This window comes from Caenorhabditis remanei, chromosome X (assembly GCF_010183535.1).
Source record: "Caenorhabditis remanei strain PX506 chromosome X, whole genome shotgun sequence".
NCBI lineage: Eukaryota > Metazoa > Nematoda > Chromadorea > Rhabditida > Rhabditidae > Caenorhabditis > Caenorhabditis remanei.
Genome location: NC_071333.1, coordinates 121,741 through 136,516, shown reverse-complemented (window position 1 = coordinate 136,516; position 14,776 = coordinate 121,741). Strand labels below are relative to the sequence as shown.

At 40.2% G+C, this 14,776-nt stretch overlaps 3 protein-coding genes across 3 annotated transcripts; 2 read left to right on the top strand and 1 right to left on the bottom strand.

Moving 5' to 3' along the window:
• Positions 1-7,422: 7,422 nt before the first annotated feature.
• On the bottom strand, positions 7,423-10,170 carry GCK72_022076 (uncharacterized protein; the record flags this gene model as incomplete). Its single annotated transcript, XM_053734641.1, has 6 exons — positions 7,423-7,501; positions 7,698-7,837; positions 8,172-8,975; positions 9,304-9,400; positions 9,445-9,611; positions 9,967-10,170. 6 exons carry the CDS (start codon positions 10,168-10,170, stop codon positions 7,423-7,425), a joined length of 1,491 nt encoding a protein of 496 aa, XP_053578207.1.
• Positions 9,414-11,662, top strand: GCK72_022075 (uncharacterized protein; the record flags this gene model as incomplete). The annotated part of the gene is made up of 5 exons (XM_053734640.1): positions 9,414-9,524; positions 9,985-10,150; positions 10,391-10,473; positions 11,309-11,472; positions 11,524-11,662. The coding sequence occupies 5 exons, from the start codon at positions 9,414-9,416 to the stop codon at positions 11,660-11,662; spliced, it is 663 nt and encodes a 220-aa protein (XP_053578206.1).
• Positions 11,663-12,303: 641 nt separating this feature from the next.
• GCK72_022074 (uncharacterized protein) lies at positions 12,304-12,828 on the top strand (the record flags this gene model as incomplete). The annotated part of the gene is made up of 2 exons (XM_053734639.1): positions 12,304-12,367; positions 12,569-12,828. The coding sequence occupies 2 exons, from the start codon at positions 12,304-12,306 to the stop codon at positions 12,826-12,828; spliced, it is 324 nt and encodes a 107-aa protein (XP_053578205.1).
• Positions 12,829-14,776: the final 1,948 nt, after the last annotated feature.

Below are 14,776 nucleotides of genomic sequence, written 5' to 3'. Positions count from 1 at the left end.
ACGCAGAGAAATGTCCAGCAGAGCGCGGATGCAGCGGGACAGTGAAGAGGAAAACAGAAGGAGGCGATTCCAGGGAAAAGGACGACGGGGAAGCTGAAAAGGCGGGTTAGAAGGACGGAGCTTTGCTCCTTTTACTGATTTGGATCAGATATTTTTATATTATTGTATTTAGTATTTATTATGCAAGAGTACGACTTGTGGAGTGAATAATTCCACAACACTCCCCCCCGGGGCAAAGGTCCGGCTATAAAATTAGTCGGCGGAACCTAGTCCGTGTGAATTCAGACCATCCTTTTCTGGACACCTTCCTGTTAGTTCTTCATCTGCTAGCATTTCACTGAGAAACGAATCTGCTTTTTCGAACACGTATTCAGGTGTGATTGTTCTATTTTCTCTTTTCACTGCGCATCGTTGTCGTACTGGGTACGGCATTTTTGCCAGTAGAGCTAAAGTGTGGTGGTATGTGAAGAACTCTGGGTCGGCTTCGTTAATGCGATCGTAAAGTTGTCTTGCTACACAGAGGTGGTGGGTGAAGTTTGCTGAGCTGTCAGATGGTACTCTCACGTTTTCCAGATCTCTTGCGAGACTGGTGACGCTCACATGGTCCATGTAGACTTTGTCTAAGCTCTGGAATGTAGCTCGGATTGCTTTTGTTGCATCCGTTACGAGAGAACGATGTACAGCGGCTTGTCCAGTAACCTTTTCGAGCAGAATGTCTCTGGCAATATCGAGATCAGTGTCTCCTAGCGTTACTATTTTGTTGAATAGTGTTCGGAATTTGGGGTAATATGACTTGTCTCCAGAGAATGGTGTGCAGCGTCGGAAATGGTCGAGCAGTTGTAAACTCTGTGCGCTGCTCATGTATCTTGGAACTCTGTTTCGTTCTTCTTGAACGGATTCTTCATCTGAATCTTTTCTTTGTCTTTGGTTTTCGTTCGGTTTGTAATGGGACGCTTTCTTCTTCGGTTCTGGTAGGAAGCTCTCGTGCATTGACTGAGCCCTTTCCGGTTTCGGAGTTGACGTAGCGGTTGGAGCGTGATTTTCCGCTGAGTTGGAGTTCTTGAGTAGGCTCCGCTCCAATTCTTTTTCCCGTAGTTGCCTTTCGGCCTCTTCATTTTTTAACTGACGCAGAGGACAGTTGTGATAGGTGTGAAGGAGGGATGTGCACTCCATGCACCTGTTTGTGTTCACACAGTATCTTCTGAGTGTGTCCTTATCCACCGTGCAGGTGGAGAGATGATGTCTTCCTTCGCAGAGTTCGCACGTGGCTGGTCTCTGTTGGCTTATCGCCGCTTCAATGTTTTTGTTCACTTCTGAGTCTAGTTGTTGGTTGGACTCATTAGAGAACCTTTGATAGTTATGTGGAATTTGTTGTTGATTTGAGTAGTATTCATTGTTGTGAATTTTTGAACGTGTTGGATTGTTGTCTGGGTTCTGAGTCTTACGAGCGTCTTGAGAGTTTCCTCTGTATGCTGAGTGCTCGGGTAGCTTGGAATATTCGGTGTTGTTTGGTTGTCTTTGCGAGTGGTGTGGTAGGTGGGTACTGTAGTTTCTGGTATTATCGAAAAGCTGTTGTACTTTTGGATTACGGAAGTTTGAATTGAAGTAAGTGTCCGAAATTTTTTCGGATGCTCTTGTGTTTCCTTGGTCATGGAGGTTTCCTCCTGTAGCCGAAAGAATTGGTGTTTCAGGGATATGGTGTGGCTGAGGGTGAGCTGAACTATATTCCTCATGGGTGGATGTTTCAGTATTTGGTGTATGGTTTGGGTGAGTTGGTGGGCTGGTGATACGGTGAGTAGGTGGGCTGGTGGAAGGTGTGGGTGATACAGAGCTAAGAGGTGGTGATAACTCTTTCTCTTCTTCTTGGAGACTGGACTCCTCGAAGGAGCGTTCCATTTCCTCCAAAATTTCTTCTGGAGAAACTGGAACGCTGACATTTAACTCATAAGACACAGTGTAAGCAGTTAGAATTGTAAGCAGATCTGCTATGATTGCTTTCTTTTCATTCAGGATCGGAGCATAACTAGATACCAGTGCGAGTCCTAATGACTCGACTTCTTCTGGGTCGGATCCTGACTCGAATGCTTTAGACTTAGCGTCAGATACCTTGTTTCCTAAGAGAACAGGAAGCTCACCGACTTGTTGCAGCATCCGTTGCAGGGACTCTGCGATCCGAGGCGCATGGACGCGATCCACATCATGTTGTTGACCGCCTTCCGAAGCTTCTTGGTCGCGGATGACTTTTTGGTCTCGCTGCCACAGTCTTGCTCCATCGATGACCTTGTCGATTTGTTTGTCGAAGGAAGTAACGTAGCTCTGGATCGTTCCGATCCTTTGTCGCGCGGTGCGAGGAGGAGGAGCGGGGGGACCTGGAGCCATGTTGGAGAGAGAGCACGAAAAACTGTTGAGATTCTGGAAACATATAGATTAGAGGGGAGAGAGGTCTTTACGACCGAACGAGAAGAGGGAGAAAGGGAAAGAGAGAAAACGAAACACAGCGGTGTAGAAACATAGAGGTTTTGCATCACAGAGTAGCAGTCGTCAGGTATCAATAGTTCGTATCTCGAGTTACGGTGGATTGTGTCAAGATTTATCCCTTCTGCGCAGAAGGGCTAATGAGAGAGAGTTGCCTAAGGTTTCGTGGTGTCGACTCCACAAACCCTTGTCTCTCTGCATAGTGTATCTTGTTGGTGTTATCCTTTAACTATTGGTAGCTGATCCTACTTTTAACCGGGGGGCGTCCATGGGCGGGAGAGGCCCAACTATAAAAATTAGACATCCTTTGCGGGAGAGGTCTAGTGTAGCATAAGAGAATAAGACATGTTGACTAAGTGTTCAACTTGATTTGGTTTATTGTGCATAAACCATGGCTTGCGCCAACATGAAAGAAAAAAACAGGGGGTTAACATGAAAAGGGAGGGAAGAAAAGATTGTGGGGAAACTGATTAAAGATTACTATAGGAAGAGGGAGGGGTGGAAGTGATTTGCTTGTCACGTTGACTTCATCGTCCGGTTAGAATCGGTGGACGAATCGGTTGATCTGTAAAACAGATGTGTTAATTACGGAAGCGACGTGTTTCAGTCGATGTTTTATTTCGTGCTGGGTGATTAGTCAGCGATTGTATTATGTTTGGTGAATTCTGCTGTGTTCTTTATCAGCAGTTATGTTCGGGTTTGGGGTGAAAGTGGACTTGAAGAGGTTTATGGGTTAAGAGGAACTAAGAGAATAGAGAAAATAAAGAGGAAGAGTGGAGAAGAGAACTAGGGAGATAGTAGAGGGAAGGAGAGAGATTTAGAGAGGATGACTTATGTTAATGCGGTGTGAATTATGGTAATTGGGCTTTGAATATTGTTAATTCGGGCTGGTTAATGATTATTATTAGTCGATTATTGTTGTAGTCGACAGATATAACTAATACGTTGATGAATGTTTACTAAATTGACATAATTTCTAGCTATTGAGTATTGATTTAAGATAATCGCTCGTTAATACGGCTTTTTAAGTGAGAATTCTAACTATTTCGAAATATTTCTTAGCCTTTTGATCTTTTTCATATTGATTTTTTGATAATTTTGAAAGAAATACTTACTTTGGAGCCTTTTCTCCTTTTTGTTCCGACGTTGTTGTGCGTTGTGTTCGATGGAGAAGACTCGGTAGAGATCTGTTCGGTTGGAAAAGGAGAGAGAGAGATTGGGATGAGAATAGAAAAACAGGTTGTTCGAAAAAACTTGATGGGATTTTCGAGAGAAAATTATATGCGATTAAACTGCTGAGAGAAAGTGATGTTCTCTTTGAATTTCGAAATTATAGCTCTTTTTATGTTTTGTTTTTGTCTATTTGTGTGGGGAGAGATAGGGATTAGGGTGGTAAACAGGTTGATTGAAGGTACTCGACGAGATTTTCGAGAAAAAAGAGTTTTTAGAAAAAAATTATGCGATTAAACTGATGAGAGAATAAAATATTTCCGAAATTTTTTCGAATTTCGAAATTATTGCTCATTTTTATATTTTGAAAACTACTGTAGAGCGTGCGCCTTTGAATGTTGTTGCGTCTGTTATACACTTATGCGTTGTTCATACACTTGTGCTTTAAGGAGCGTCTTGTGCGTTCGAGGAGCGTGAGCGCTACGCACTACTATCACCCGATGATTATCGATTAATTGAAGTTTTATATTTGAAGATGATACGTGTAAAGATGAATGAGAAATGGTGTGTAGAATCCATTTTCAGAACGATTTTTAGAAATTCAGAGTTTTATCTCCAATAACGACGGATATAAGCAGAAATGAATGGTTTTCGGAGTCTATTTTGACAGCGCACTTGTGGTGGATGCGATATTACGAAGGGATTCGAGTTTTCGGAATAGTTTGAGACTGTTTACTGTGTCTGTCTTGCTGAGCGTTCTGAATGGTTTTTGATGCTTACTTTGAAAGAGGAATAACGTCTTCTGCTTTGGAGTATTGGTTCAGAAGGAATGAGAATGAGATGTTATTAGCACGATGAAACTTGAATTTTTATGCATATTTTTCTGATTTTTATTGATTTTTAACTCTAATTTTAACGGAATTCTGGCGTATTTGATTGCTCTTGCTATCGATTTTGCTCGAATTGCTCTATAATTTAAGTTTCTCATGAATAAGTTTGAAATTTGGATATGCGACTGAGATTTCGGTATTTTTAGCGTGAATCGCTCATTTTTATTCGAAAATTGTCATTTTCTGGCTGAAATTGTGATATTTCAGTTCGAAATGCTTTCGCTTTTATCTGGAATAGTTTAAAATTGCATTGTTTTGGTGAAAGATGGTGATCGGGGTGCTTTTCCGATAAAGGTGTGAAAATATCGATTTTTGCAGTGATGCAATTTTTTGATTTGGGTGAATGATTTACGTCAGTGATGACGGTTCAGTGGTGGGTTCGGGTTCAGTGGTATGCTCGAGTTCGTAATAGAGGGAGATGCACCATTTTGTGCCCATAAAGGAAGGGTTAGTCCCTTTAGGAGCACAAGCCAGGCAGTAGTAGACAGGAAGAGTGATAGATAACGGAGAGGAAGTGAAGGAAACGAAGAGACGACGGAGATAGTAAGGAGAGACAGTGACGAGAGGACTAAGAGAGTGTGTGATTAGAAGAAAGATAGAGAAAAGACTAAGTTTATAGTGATTTTAGGACTAAGTGTATGAAGATGTGAGAGACCTGAAAGGAGAGAGAGAGAGAGAACGAAGAATTGGTGGTAATCATAAAGATTTATTATTGTGGAAAGGGGTACGCGTGGTGATTTGCGTTATAAATGTAATGATTTTATAAGGAATTTTAGGCCAGTCATTTGCCACGTTGTTGTGGGCTTTCTTGGTTGCTACGGGAACAGGGGGAATTTACAGTTAAAAGGACTAAATTAATTAAAGATAATGAAAGGTGGAAAACATATTAAATTAGGGAAAAAAGGGAGAAACGTGATAGCGGTCCGTCGGTCGTCATTCCACCGATTCGAACTTGCCTCCGCCGACGGCAGGCCATCTCCACGGCAAGTGAGTCGCGACGCAGAGAAATGTCCAGCAGAGCGCGGATGCAGCGGGACAGTGAAGAGGAAAACAGAAGGAGGCGATTCCAGGGAAAAGGACGACGGGGAAGCTGAAAAGGCGGGTTAGAAGGACGGAGCTTTGCTCCTTTTACTGATTTGGATCAGATATTTTTATATTATTGTATTTAGTATTTATTATGCAAGAGTACGACTTGTGGAGTGAATAATTCCACAACACGCCACCTTTACTCGTTGAAACAGACAAAGAAAATGATCCAGAGTCAGATGAAGAAGGGTCCGATGAGGAAGAGACTGATGAGGCGCAGTCCGATGAGGCGGAGTCCGATGAGGAAAACTCGGAGTGGAGATACGAAAATGAAAAGAGAAGACCGCACCGTCACTGATTCTTTTGTTGACCATTTACTGTGATTTTCTCCAAATCAATTTTCATACTGTATCTCTCTTTTTGTGTGATCTCCATATCTGTTTTTCATTGTTTTACTGTCAAATTCACTGTCAAATTTTGTTGTCAACATATTGTGTTTTTTTTTCAATGAGTGCGTCATTCTCATGTGGAAATAAAACTAATTCTGCAGGAAAAGTGGATCAGAAAACTGAAAATCGGCAGAAATTGGGAAAATTTGATTTTGAATTGGAATTAGTTAAGGCAAACTAGGGATGCTGTAAGTTTCTTGGCTAAAACAATCTTTAAATTTATCAGAAAGTCATTTGGTTTTTAAGCGCAAATAGAAGGTTCTTGGGCTGCAATAAGAGAAGAGAAAGCATTTAACACCACGGTCTGTTTTGTTTTGCCTGTTTTGGAAGCTGCAAAACGCAGTGTAACAATTTTAGTAGTATATTATATATTTACTGATAAGTTAGAAACGGTTTCAGAACATTCCACATGTCTCTCTCATGAGGTTTGTAGTTGACTATTTTTTCCTTGTTCTGGAGAGAAAGGAGATACAGACGCTGCACTTCAAGACTTTATAACTAGAAATGGGTTACTGTAGACGTGATGAGAATGATTTCAGAAGACTCTACTTGTCTCTCTCATTATTTTTGTAGTTGACTACTTTTTCCTTGTTCTGGAAAGAAAATAGATAAGGGATAGCTCAAAACTTTTAGTTTTGAATGAGTTTTAGTGGAAAGTTAGTGTTGAAACTGATAAAGTTCATTAAAAGTCGCTCTAAAAATTGATTTTTGTTGTATTTTCGGAATTGATCACAATCTCAGCAGATTTTGTACTAAAAATTTTTGTTTTTGGGCAATAATAAGTATGGAATGCACTAAATCAGTTAGAAAGCCTAATAAAGCGTCAGGAATTGTGAAAATGAAAATTTAAGCTTTTTACTTGAATTCTTCTCATTTGAAACAAAAATCGAGTCATTTCACTAAACTTTCACTGAAATTGAATGATATGTCGTCTTTTTTTACGAAACATAACACTTTCTCACTGTTTCCGGTTGATAACTATTAAACCATTAAAAACTCTAATAATACAATAAGACAGCGACAAAGTATGCACTTCATTACTACTTGTTAGACAGAATTTAATTGTGAAGGGAAAAAAGTGAAAAAGTAAGTCAAAAGTGACAGAAAATTGATAATTTACGGTTTTTACAGAGAAGTAAAGCTCGGAAATAGGATTTACAGGAAAAATGTGAGAATGAAGAAAATAAAGATATTAGACTTTCAAGTCATATAGAAGTGCACTTTATTGATAACCAGGTGATTTCGAACCGTTTTTCATCGTTTTTCATGGTTTTTGGCATCGAGTTCCAGCGATTATCAACAGAGCTCACTCTTACACATAGAACACAATCATAATACAAACAAAAATAACATTTTGAGAGTTGAGATATGAGGTTTTTGGTGATAAAAGCGCTGAGAAATCAATAGTTCAATTAATAACCCTCTCGTTTTGGCTCTTGGAGCCTGTAGCCGTGCAGTTCGCACCATCCGATCGGCAGAATGTCGTGGGAGCTGGAAAAAATGGAATTTCCTGGGTCCGTTGTTGAAAATTTTGAAATTGTGAAAAAAAGGCGAAAAATAGAAGACAATCATCAAAAATGTTGATTTATATTGAAAAATTCCGCAAATTTCGACCAAAAATAACATTTTTCAATGAAAAATCCTTCAGTTTGCTCAAAATTTTCCATTTCTGCCGCTAAAAACGTACTCAATATCGTAGAGTTCGTCGAACTCCTCGTCCCATCCGTCGTAATTGACGTTTATGATCCGTCCGTGTACTCCTGTGATTGTCGCAGGACAGATGAATTGATTCTCACACATGTCGGCCGCTTCGAGACGCATTCCGACCTAAAAAATGGCTGAAAATCATGAAAAATCACTGAACGTTACTCAAAATCTCGAAAAATCCGGAAGAAATAGTGTAATTACTTAATTTCGAAAAATTTTCATTTATTCCGGGCCAATTTTATCCTAATTGCTCTTACTTTGGCCGATTTACAACTGATTTTAGCAAATTTCTGTCGGAAAAACACCGTTTCTTTGAATTTCTCGATGAAATCGGCTGTAAATCGGCTAAAAAATAAAAAATTGGTATGAAATTTGTCCGAAATCAGAAAAATCTTTAGAAATCAAGTTTTCTCCGTAGAGTTTTTCAACGATATTCAGCCATTTCCAGCCATACCTGAAACATGTTCAACCTCTCCTGAGTGGGTTCGGTTCTGAACAGTTCCAACGGCATTCTCTCTGCGTTCTCCTCCTTCAAATAATCCGTCCAATTGAATGTTCCCTCGAATCCAGGAGGATCCGCCAACTTCAATCCATTTCTCTCTGCGTATCCAACAGGAAACATGAACGTATTATTGATATGAATAGGGAAACTGTCATCTAGTTGATCTGGACCGTCCATTCCCACAATCATATATCCATCGGTCTCACAGAAACTGATAATTGATGCCACGTGGAGAATCTGGAATTTTTGATCCAACGGATCGATCAACTCGAATTTTTGTCCGACTTTGACGCGTTTCCAGGCCTCTTCGTCCACTTTTTCATGCGGCAAATCGTCGAAAGTCACGTCTTCCTCCAAAAATTTCGGCGTTTTCCCCGCTTTCAGATCCGCCGCGATACGTTTCGTATGCGCGATGTAATCCTTTTTCGCCGACAATTTGTAGCCGTTGACGGCCGCGAAGCCCACGGGAAATATGAAGAAAGACGCCTCGTCTATCCAATACAGTGACTCGTTGCTCTGAGTTTGACGATCGGCTTCACCCAACGGCACCGGTGAATCTTCGTCGCATACCACAACACTGAGTCGGCGACCTGCGATCTCCTGGATTCGGGCGACTCGTATCTCCTGGGAATTCGTGTAATTCAGAAGTTCCAGACGTTGATCTACGTGGAAGCGAGAGTCGTGAAGGCGATTCAGTTTGTCGTCGTGGTTATGGGCAAGAGTATTCTGACCGTAGACTTCACTCTCGAGCGCGTTCTGAAACACGTTTTTAGAGAGGAAATTTTCAATTTCTGGGCGATTTTTGCTTTCTCAAAGGATTCGGGACTATTTCTGAACTTCAACTGTCAATTTTTGGCGGGTTTCCAACCCTTTTTGACAGATTTTATGCTTGAAATTCAAACATTTGAAAAATTGAGCCTAAGAAATATCATTTTCAGAGCGGAAATCAGCTAGAATTTCACATTTTTTCGTCGGAAACGGGGAATTCCGCCGAAAAAAACATCATATTGATGGAATTTCTCCCCAACATTTCCTAGTTAAAGCAGTTTTTCGGCGATTTTTCACTAGAAAAACGCTCACTTACCCGAATAAAACTCTCCAGATCGTTTTCATACTCCTCGGCTACGTGATACGGCGGAACATACGCGACCTCCACCATTTTTGGATCTTTTGAATCGGCGCTGAAAATTCAGAATGGCTTCAAAAACCTTCACAAATCTCTTACTCTGGCATATTATGAATCTCCGCAGTGAGCATATTCGTCCAAAACTTCTTGTCACTGGCGATGAATTGAGCCAACACACGGTAGCCGCACACTTTCTGGATCCGCGCGAACCAGCGACATTGGACACCGTCTGTCACTTTGTCGTAATCGTGAATTTTGCATTCGAACTGGAAATGGGGTTTAGGGGACTTTTTTAAACTTCAGATTCCGATATTTCAGAAAATAAGATCGGCTGAGATCGGCTAAGATCATTTGAAATTGCCAATCTGTACCGATTTCAGCCGATCTTACCGATCTTGACCGATTAATCTCACTCGCAACGTCCGCAAGTTTGGATTCTCAAGAAAATGATCAGAAATCTTGTTAGAGATGACTAAACGGCCGCGCGGAAAAACTCTTTCACCAGATCTCATTTTGAGTCAGGAGAACACTTATTGAAGCGATTTTAGCATATTCGTCAGTAATAAAAGTTCCTTAGAATTAGCCTAGAATCCCAACATATTCATTTCCATCCCCACTCACAATAAGGCCCTCTTTCAGAATGTCCTTAAAATCGATATTGGTATTCGTGTTGAACGCCTCCACCGGAATATATTTCTCCGTCTTCGATCCGTTTTCGAACGCCCTCAAATGGGTTTCCCACGAGTACGACAAGCCGAGTCGTTTCTCTTTCGCCTCGCCGCACCTCACGACTTTCAGATAATCGGTTTGTGGTAGTCGTGACATTTGACTGAAAAATGAGAAGCATTGGTGAAGAAACGATGGAGAAAAGGGTCGGAAAGTAACGGGAAAATCGGAAAAGATGGAAATGTTGATGAAATACACCTATTTGTCGCTATTTTTCATTAAAATACACCCAAAAATGTTTAATTTTCGGCACCTTCCTGCCTAAAATAATAGTTTTCTATGAAAAAACTCGAAATTTGTCCGAATTTCTGACTTTCAGAAGCAGTTATTCAAAGCGAACTTCTTCAGATCACTATTGACCCCCGAAGTGGCAGATTTTGGACGGAAAACGTCGATTTTTGGGTAAGAAACTATAAAACGACGCAGAAGATTTCATTTACAGCACAGAAACCTTGCCGAACACCCATCTTCGATAATTTGTCGTTTTTGACTGATAACTGATGAGAAACAGAGTTTTAACGAATTTTTGAAGTCAACAATCGGGTTTTTACGTGTTTTTAACTCGAAAAGTTACAGATAAATATAAAAAATCGGAAGAAAATCGAGGGAAAACTAGGAAAAACGATACAAATCGAGGAAAAACGAGAATCTGACATTATTGGCTGGAAAGTGATGAAAAATTGAATTTGAATAGATTTTTGGGATGAAAAATCGGGTTTTTACGCGTTTTTTACATAGAGAATCACGAAAAAATCAGAAAAACCGAAGGAAAATGAGGAAAAACGGGCATCCCGACATTGATTTCGCGGGTTCGATTCGTATTTTGCGGGCAATTTGAGTGTGAGCGGTGGAGCGCGTTTGCTGACTGTGACGTCACCAGCCGTCTTTTGCAGCGATTTTTGTAGAATTTCGATGAGTTTTTGCCCTTTTAAAATGTTTCTTTTTGACTTTGTGTCGGAAAATAGGTTTTTAATTGGTTTTTGAATAGAACATTTTTGAAAAATACCTAGAAATCGCAAAAATTCAATTTTTGTTAATTGAATTTTTTCTCTTCTAGTTTTTCGTTTTGTCATTGCGGTAATTTTTTGTGCATTCAAAGTTAAGTGAGATTGAAAAGTAAAGCTGGGTTTGGAGGGTCCCAGGATTTCCAGATAAGTCGGACATTCAGTTATCTCAGGATTAACGGTAACACAATTCGTTTCATAAAGATTTTGGTTCAAATATTCATTTATTTCAGAGAGAATCTGGATTCCCAGGACGACAACAAGGAAATACAATTCCAGGACCTGTTGGACGACACCTGGTTTTCAAGGAGAAAACGGATTCTCACCAGGAATTCGATTCAAGAGAGAACTTGTGGGAGCCGGTTTACCAAGACAACCAGGATTCTCGGGATATCCAGTAAGAGACAGACGCCAGGATTAGCAGAAGCACTAAATCATGTTATGCCAGGAGAGAAGGGACTTCCAGGATTTCTAGTAATCCGCGGAGAGAAGTGAATGCCAAGACTGGATGGGCCACCAGGAAGATTTCTAGTAGGCCAAAGCAAGCTGTGGGCGGATATTCCTTGTTGTACATTGATGGAAACTAGAAATCCCATAACCAAGACATCGGTTAGTTCCCTATTCCGTTATTTGATGTAGATATTTTTCTTAATTTTAAATATCAGAACACGGTGAATCCTACCTCCAAAGATTCTCTATCATGCCATTCATGTTCTGTGACTTCAATAACGTGTGACTAATCGAACTGGCTATCTACCTCTGCTTCTATTGCAATCCCAGTCGACGTGAACAATAAAAACGCGAATAAGTAAGTTTTGTCACAGATAATTCCCTTTTCATCTCCTAAAAACAACAATTTGAAAAAATCGCGCAGTTGGGAGAAATGCGCGGCCCTTGCAAAAACTTGCTACCGAAACGGAAGAAAATTGAGTGCGACTCTTCAGTTTTTGGTCGGAATATTGAAAACAAAAATAACTACAGTAACCCATTTCTAGTTATAAGGTCTCTAAGTGAAGCGTATCTATCTCTTTTACCTCCAAATTTTCTGTGAAAAATCTGGGATTTCAATAATTTTTCGTTCAAAATACACGAAAATCGGCTCCCTTTAGCCTCTGAAAAGACTGGATTTGCATTTACCTGCCCATGCGCTTTTCGCAACTTTGCCGCACGGTTTGCATTCTTTCCGAAATACGTTCAAACTTCATTTTTCATCACTTTTCAGCCAAAAATGTATGACTTTGACCATGCGTTCATGCAGCTCCATCACAATCCAACGCCAGAGCAGATCAGAGGTTTTTACCTCGTGAGTTGAAAAATTTTCAGCTAAAACCCCAATTTCCATACATGTCAAGGCCTGGCCCGGTCCGGACCTTGAAATTTTCTACCGGTCCGGGCCTTGACAATTATGGCAATTTCTATCTATTTTCTATTCCAGACAAATGGAATTCCTATCAAAAATGATGAAATTTGACCAAATGAAGTGAAAACTGCAGGATTGTCTCTCTTCGATCCTTCGCGAGCAGCGACTCGACGAAATTGGCTCAGCAAGCACATGCTTCGCCTCTACAAGCTTCTCGGCTTCTATAGTCGGAATATAGGAGGACGCGGTGTCTATGAGCCGGTCCACCGGAAAATTCAGCTCAACGAAATCCTGAAATTCTATCTGAAATGGGCGGAGCAGTGTGGGAAGGATCAAGATTTAGAGAAATTCAGGGAGGTGCTCCAGAAGGCTCGATCAAATTCGGATTCCTAGATCTCGTCGACGAGTTATTCGATGGGAAACAGAGCAAGATATTCTGTAGTCCTGATGACACTATGGAGTTATTCAGAATCATTCTGTGTTGAAGTCGGGCCGAAGAAACAAGAGATGATCTCCGTCTGCTTCCTTCGCATGGTTGCATCGATAATTAACGATAAGAAGTCCCTTTTTGGACGTGGAAGTGCGTAAAACAACAGGAAAACTGTCGTTTTTCTTTGCAAAAGCATTGAAGATTGTGAAATTCAGCCGATTTTTGTGGATTTTTATCGAAAATCGGTCTTTGCCCCGCGGCTCGTCAGCCAGAGAGAATACAGAGTGTAAGAGACGCAGAAAAGCGAGAGCGACAGGACTCAGCTCGTTTTACAACACTGATCAGCAACGTGTAATTGTGAAAAAGTGTATGTCACCCATCAAGAATGTCCAGTAGTTATATAATGTTTTCTCACATTTGTTGATGTAGTACTGTATTCGTTTGATGTTTAAAAGGACCGTGCTTTGCTGATGAGACCTGCGGTCCTTTTCTTTTCGATTCGTGTATATTATCTGACTATCCAAAGCTTAAAAAGTCGATATAGTCTTTGTTTTCATTTCTCTGTGTTATCTGTTATTTGTTTTTCAAGATTTTAATGTTATTTCAGCTACTTGTAACAAATTCGTCCCAAGAATGTCAAAGTGAACGTTTTTTTATGTGGGTGAGCTTTCGCGATCAAGAAAAATGGACAAGACGAAACTAATAAAGTGAAGAGGAAATCAATGAAACCAAAAACTTCAAAATTCTGCAAAAAAATTTTTTCTCGAAAAAACAACTGAAAATGTTCTCCCTCGTTCAAAACATATTCTGGTGCATTTTAATTGGATGATTTACGTAACTTCAAAGTTTCAATTTCAAGTACTGAAATCTTTTTAAGAAAAAGCCGCGGCTTTCCTAAATTTTCTTGCTCCTTTCTAGTTGTGCATATGTAACAGTTTTTCTTTCTGCCTCACATTGCATAGTTCCATTGGTCCCCATTTATCTCATTCCCATATCATTTCTCGTCCCCGTCTTGGTCATTTTGTTTTTCCTTCCCCCGGTTAGTTTCTTTTGATAGTTCACTTTGATTTTTCCTTTTTTCAATTGAAACTGTCTCATGAGGGACTTGTTAAATTCTTCTTTGATGTTTTATAGTCCCTAATCCATTGAAAATGAAATCACTGTACCTGACAATTTGGTCACTGTAGTCGAGCTTTTTTATCATTGAAACGGATGAAGGTCACTGTGAATGATATGAATTGTTCGAATTCTAGGTCAATGACACTGCGACCTGAGTTTTCAGATAATCTGTTTGCAAAATATTTCCTTGAAAGAGTGTGGGAATTGCGATCATTCTACGAAAAATTTCAGCCTCAGATCGTATTTTCCCGGGTGAGTCGAAACAAGTCTCAAAAAACTATATCACGAAGATCATGGGCAGATACACCAGGAATTCTAACTGATACACTGATAACAGCGTGTACGACGAGAAACCATCAAAAATAAAGCAGTTAGCCCCAAAAAGGAGAAACTGCGAATCAAATTGCCGCCAACGACAACGCAACTACGCACCATCGTACACTTTTGCGCCACGTCATGATAAATGGCGCGCACGCTAACGCACTCTCTTTTTCTCTCTTTTTCCCCCACCCATTTTCCCTAATTTTTCTCCGTCTTAAGTCTCTTTTCTCTAGTTTCTCTCACCTAATCATCCAAACTTTTTCTTTTTGTCACCGTTGTGAATGTTCATCAATAATTACATTTTCATAATGGTTCGTCTTGTTTTTCACCATAAAAATCACAAAGTCGATGTTCCTTAATTTCCATAGCAGATTTCCGCGAAAAAGTGCAGAACTTCCTTTTCATATCGCATAAACCTTCATCATCAGATGCTTCACATATTCAAAACTTCTTCTAAATTCAGCTTTCCCG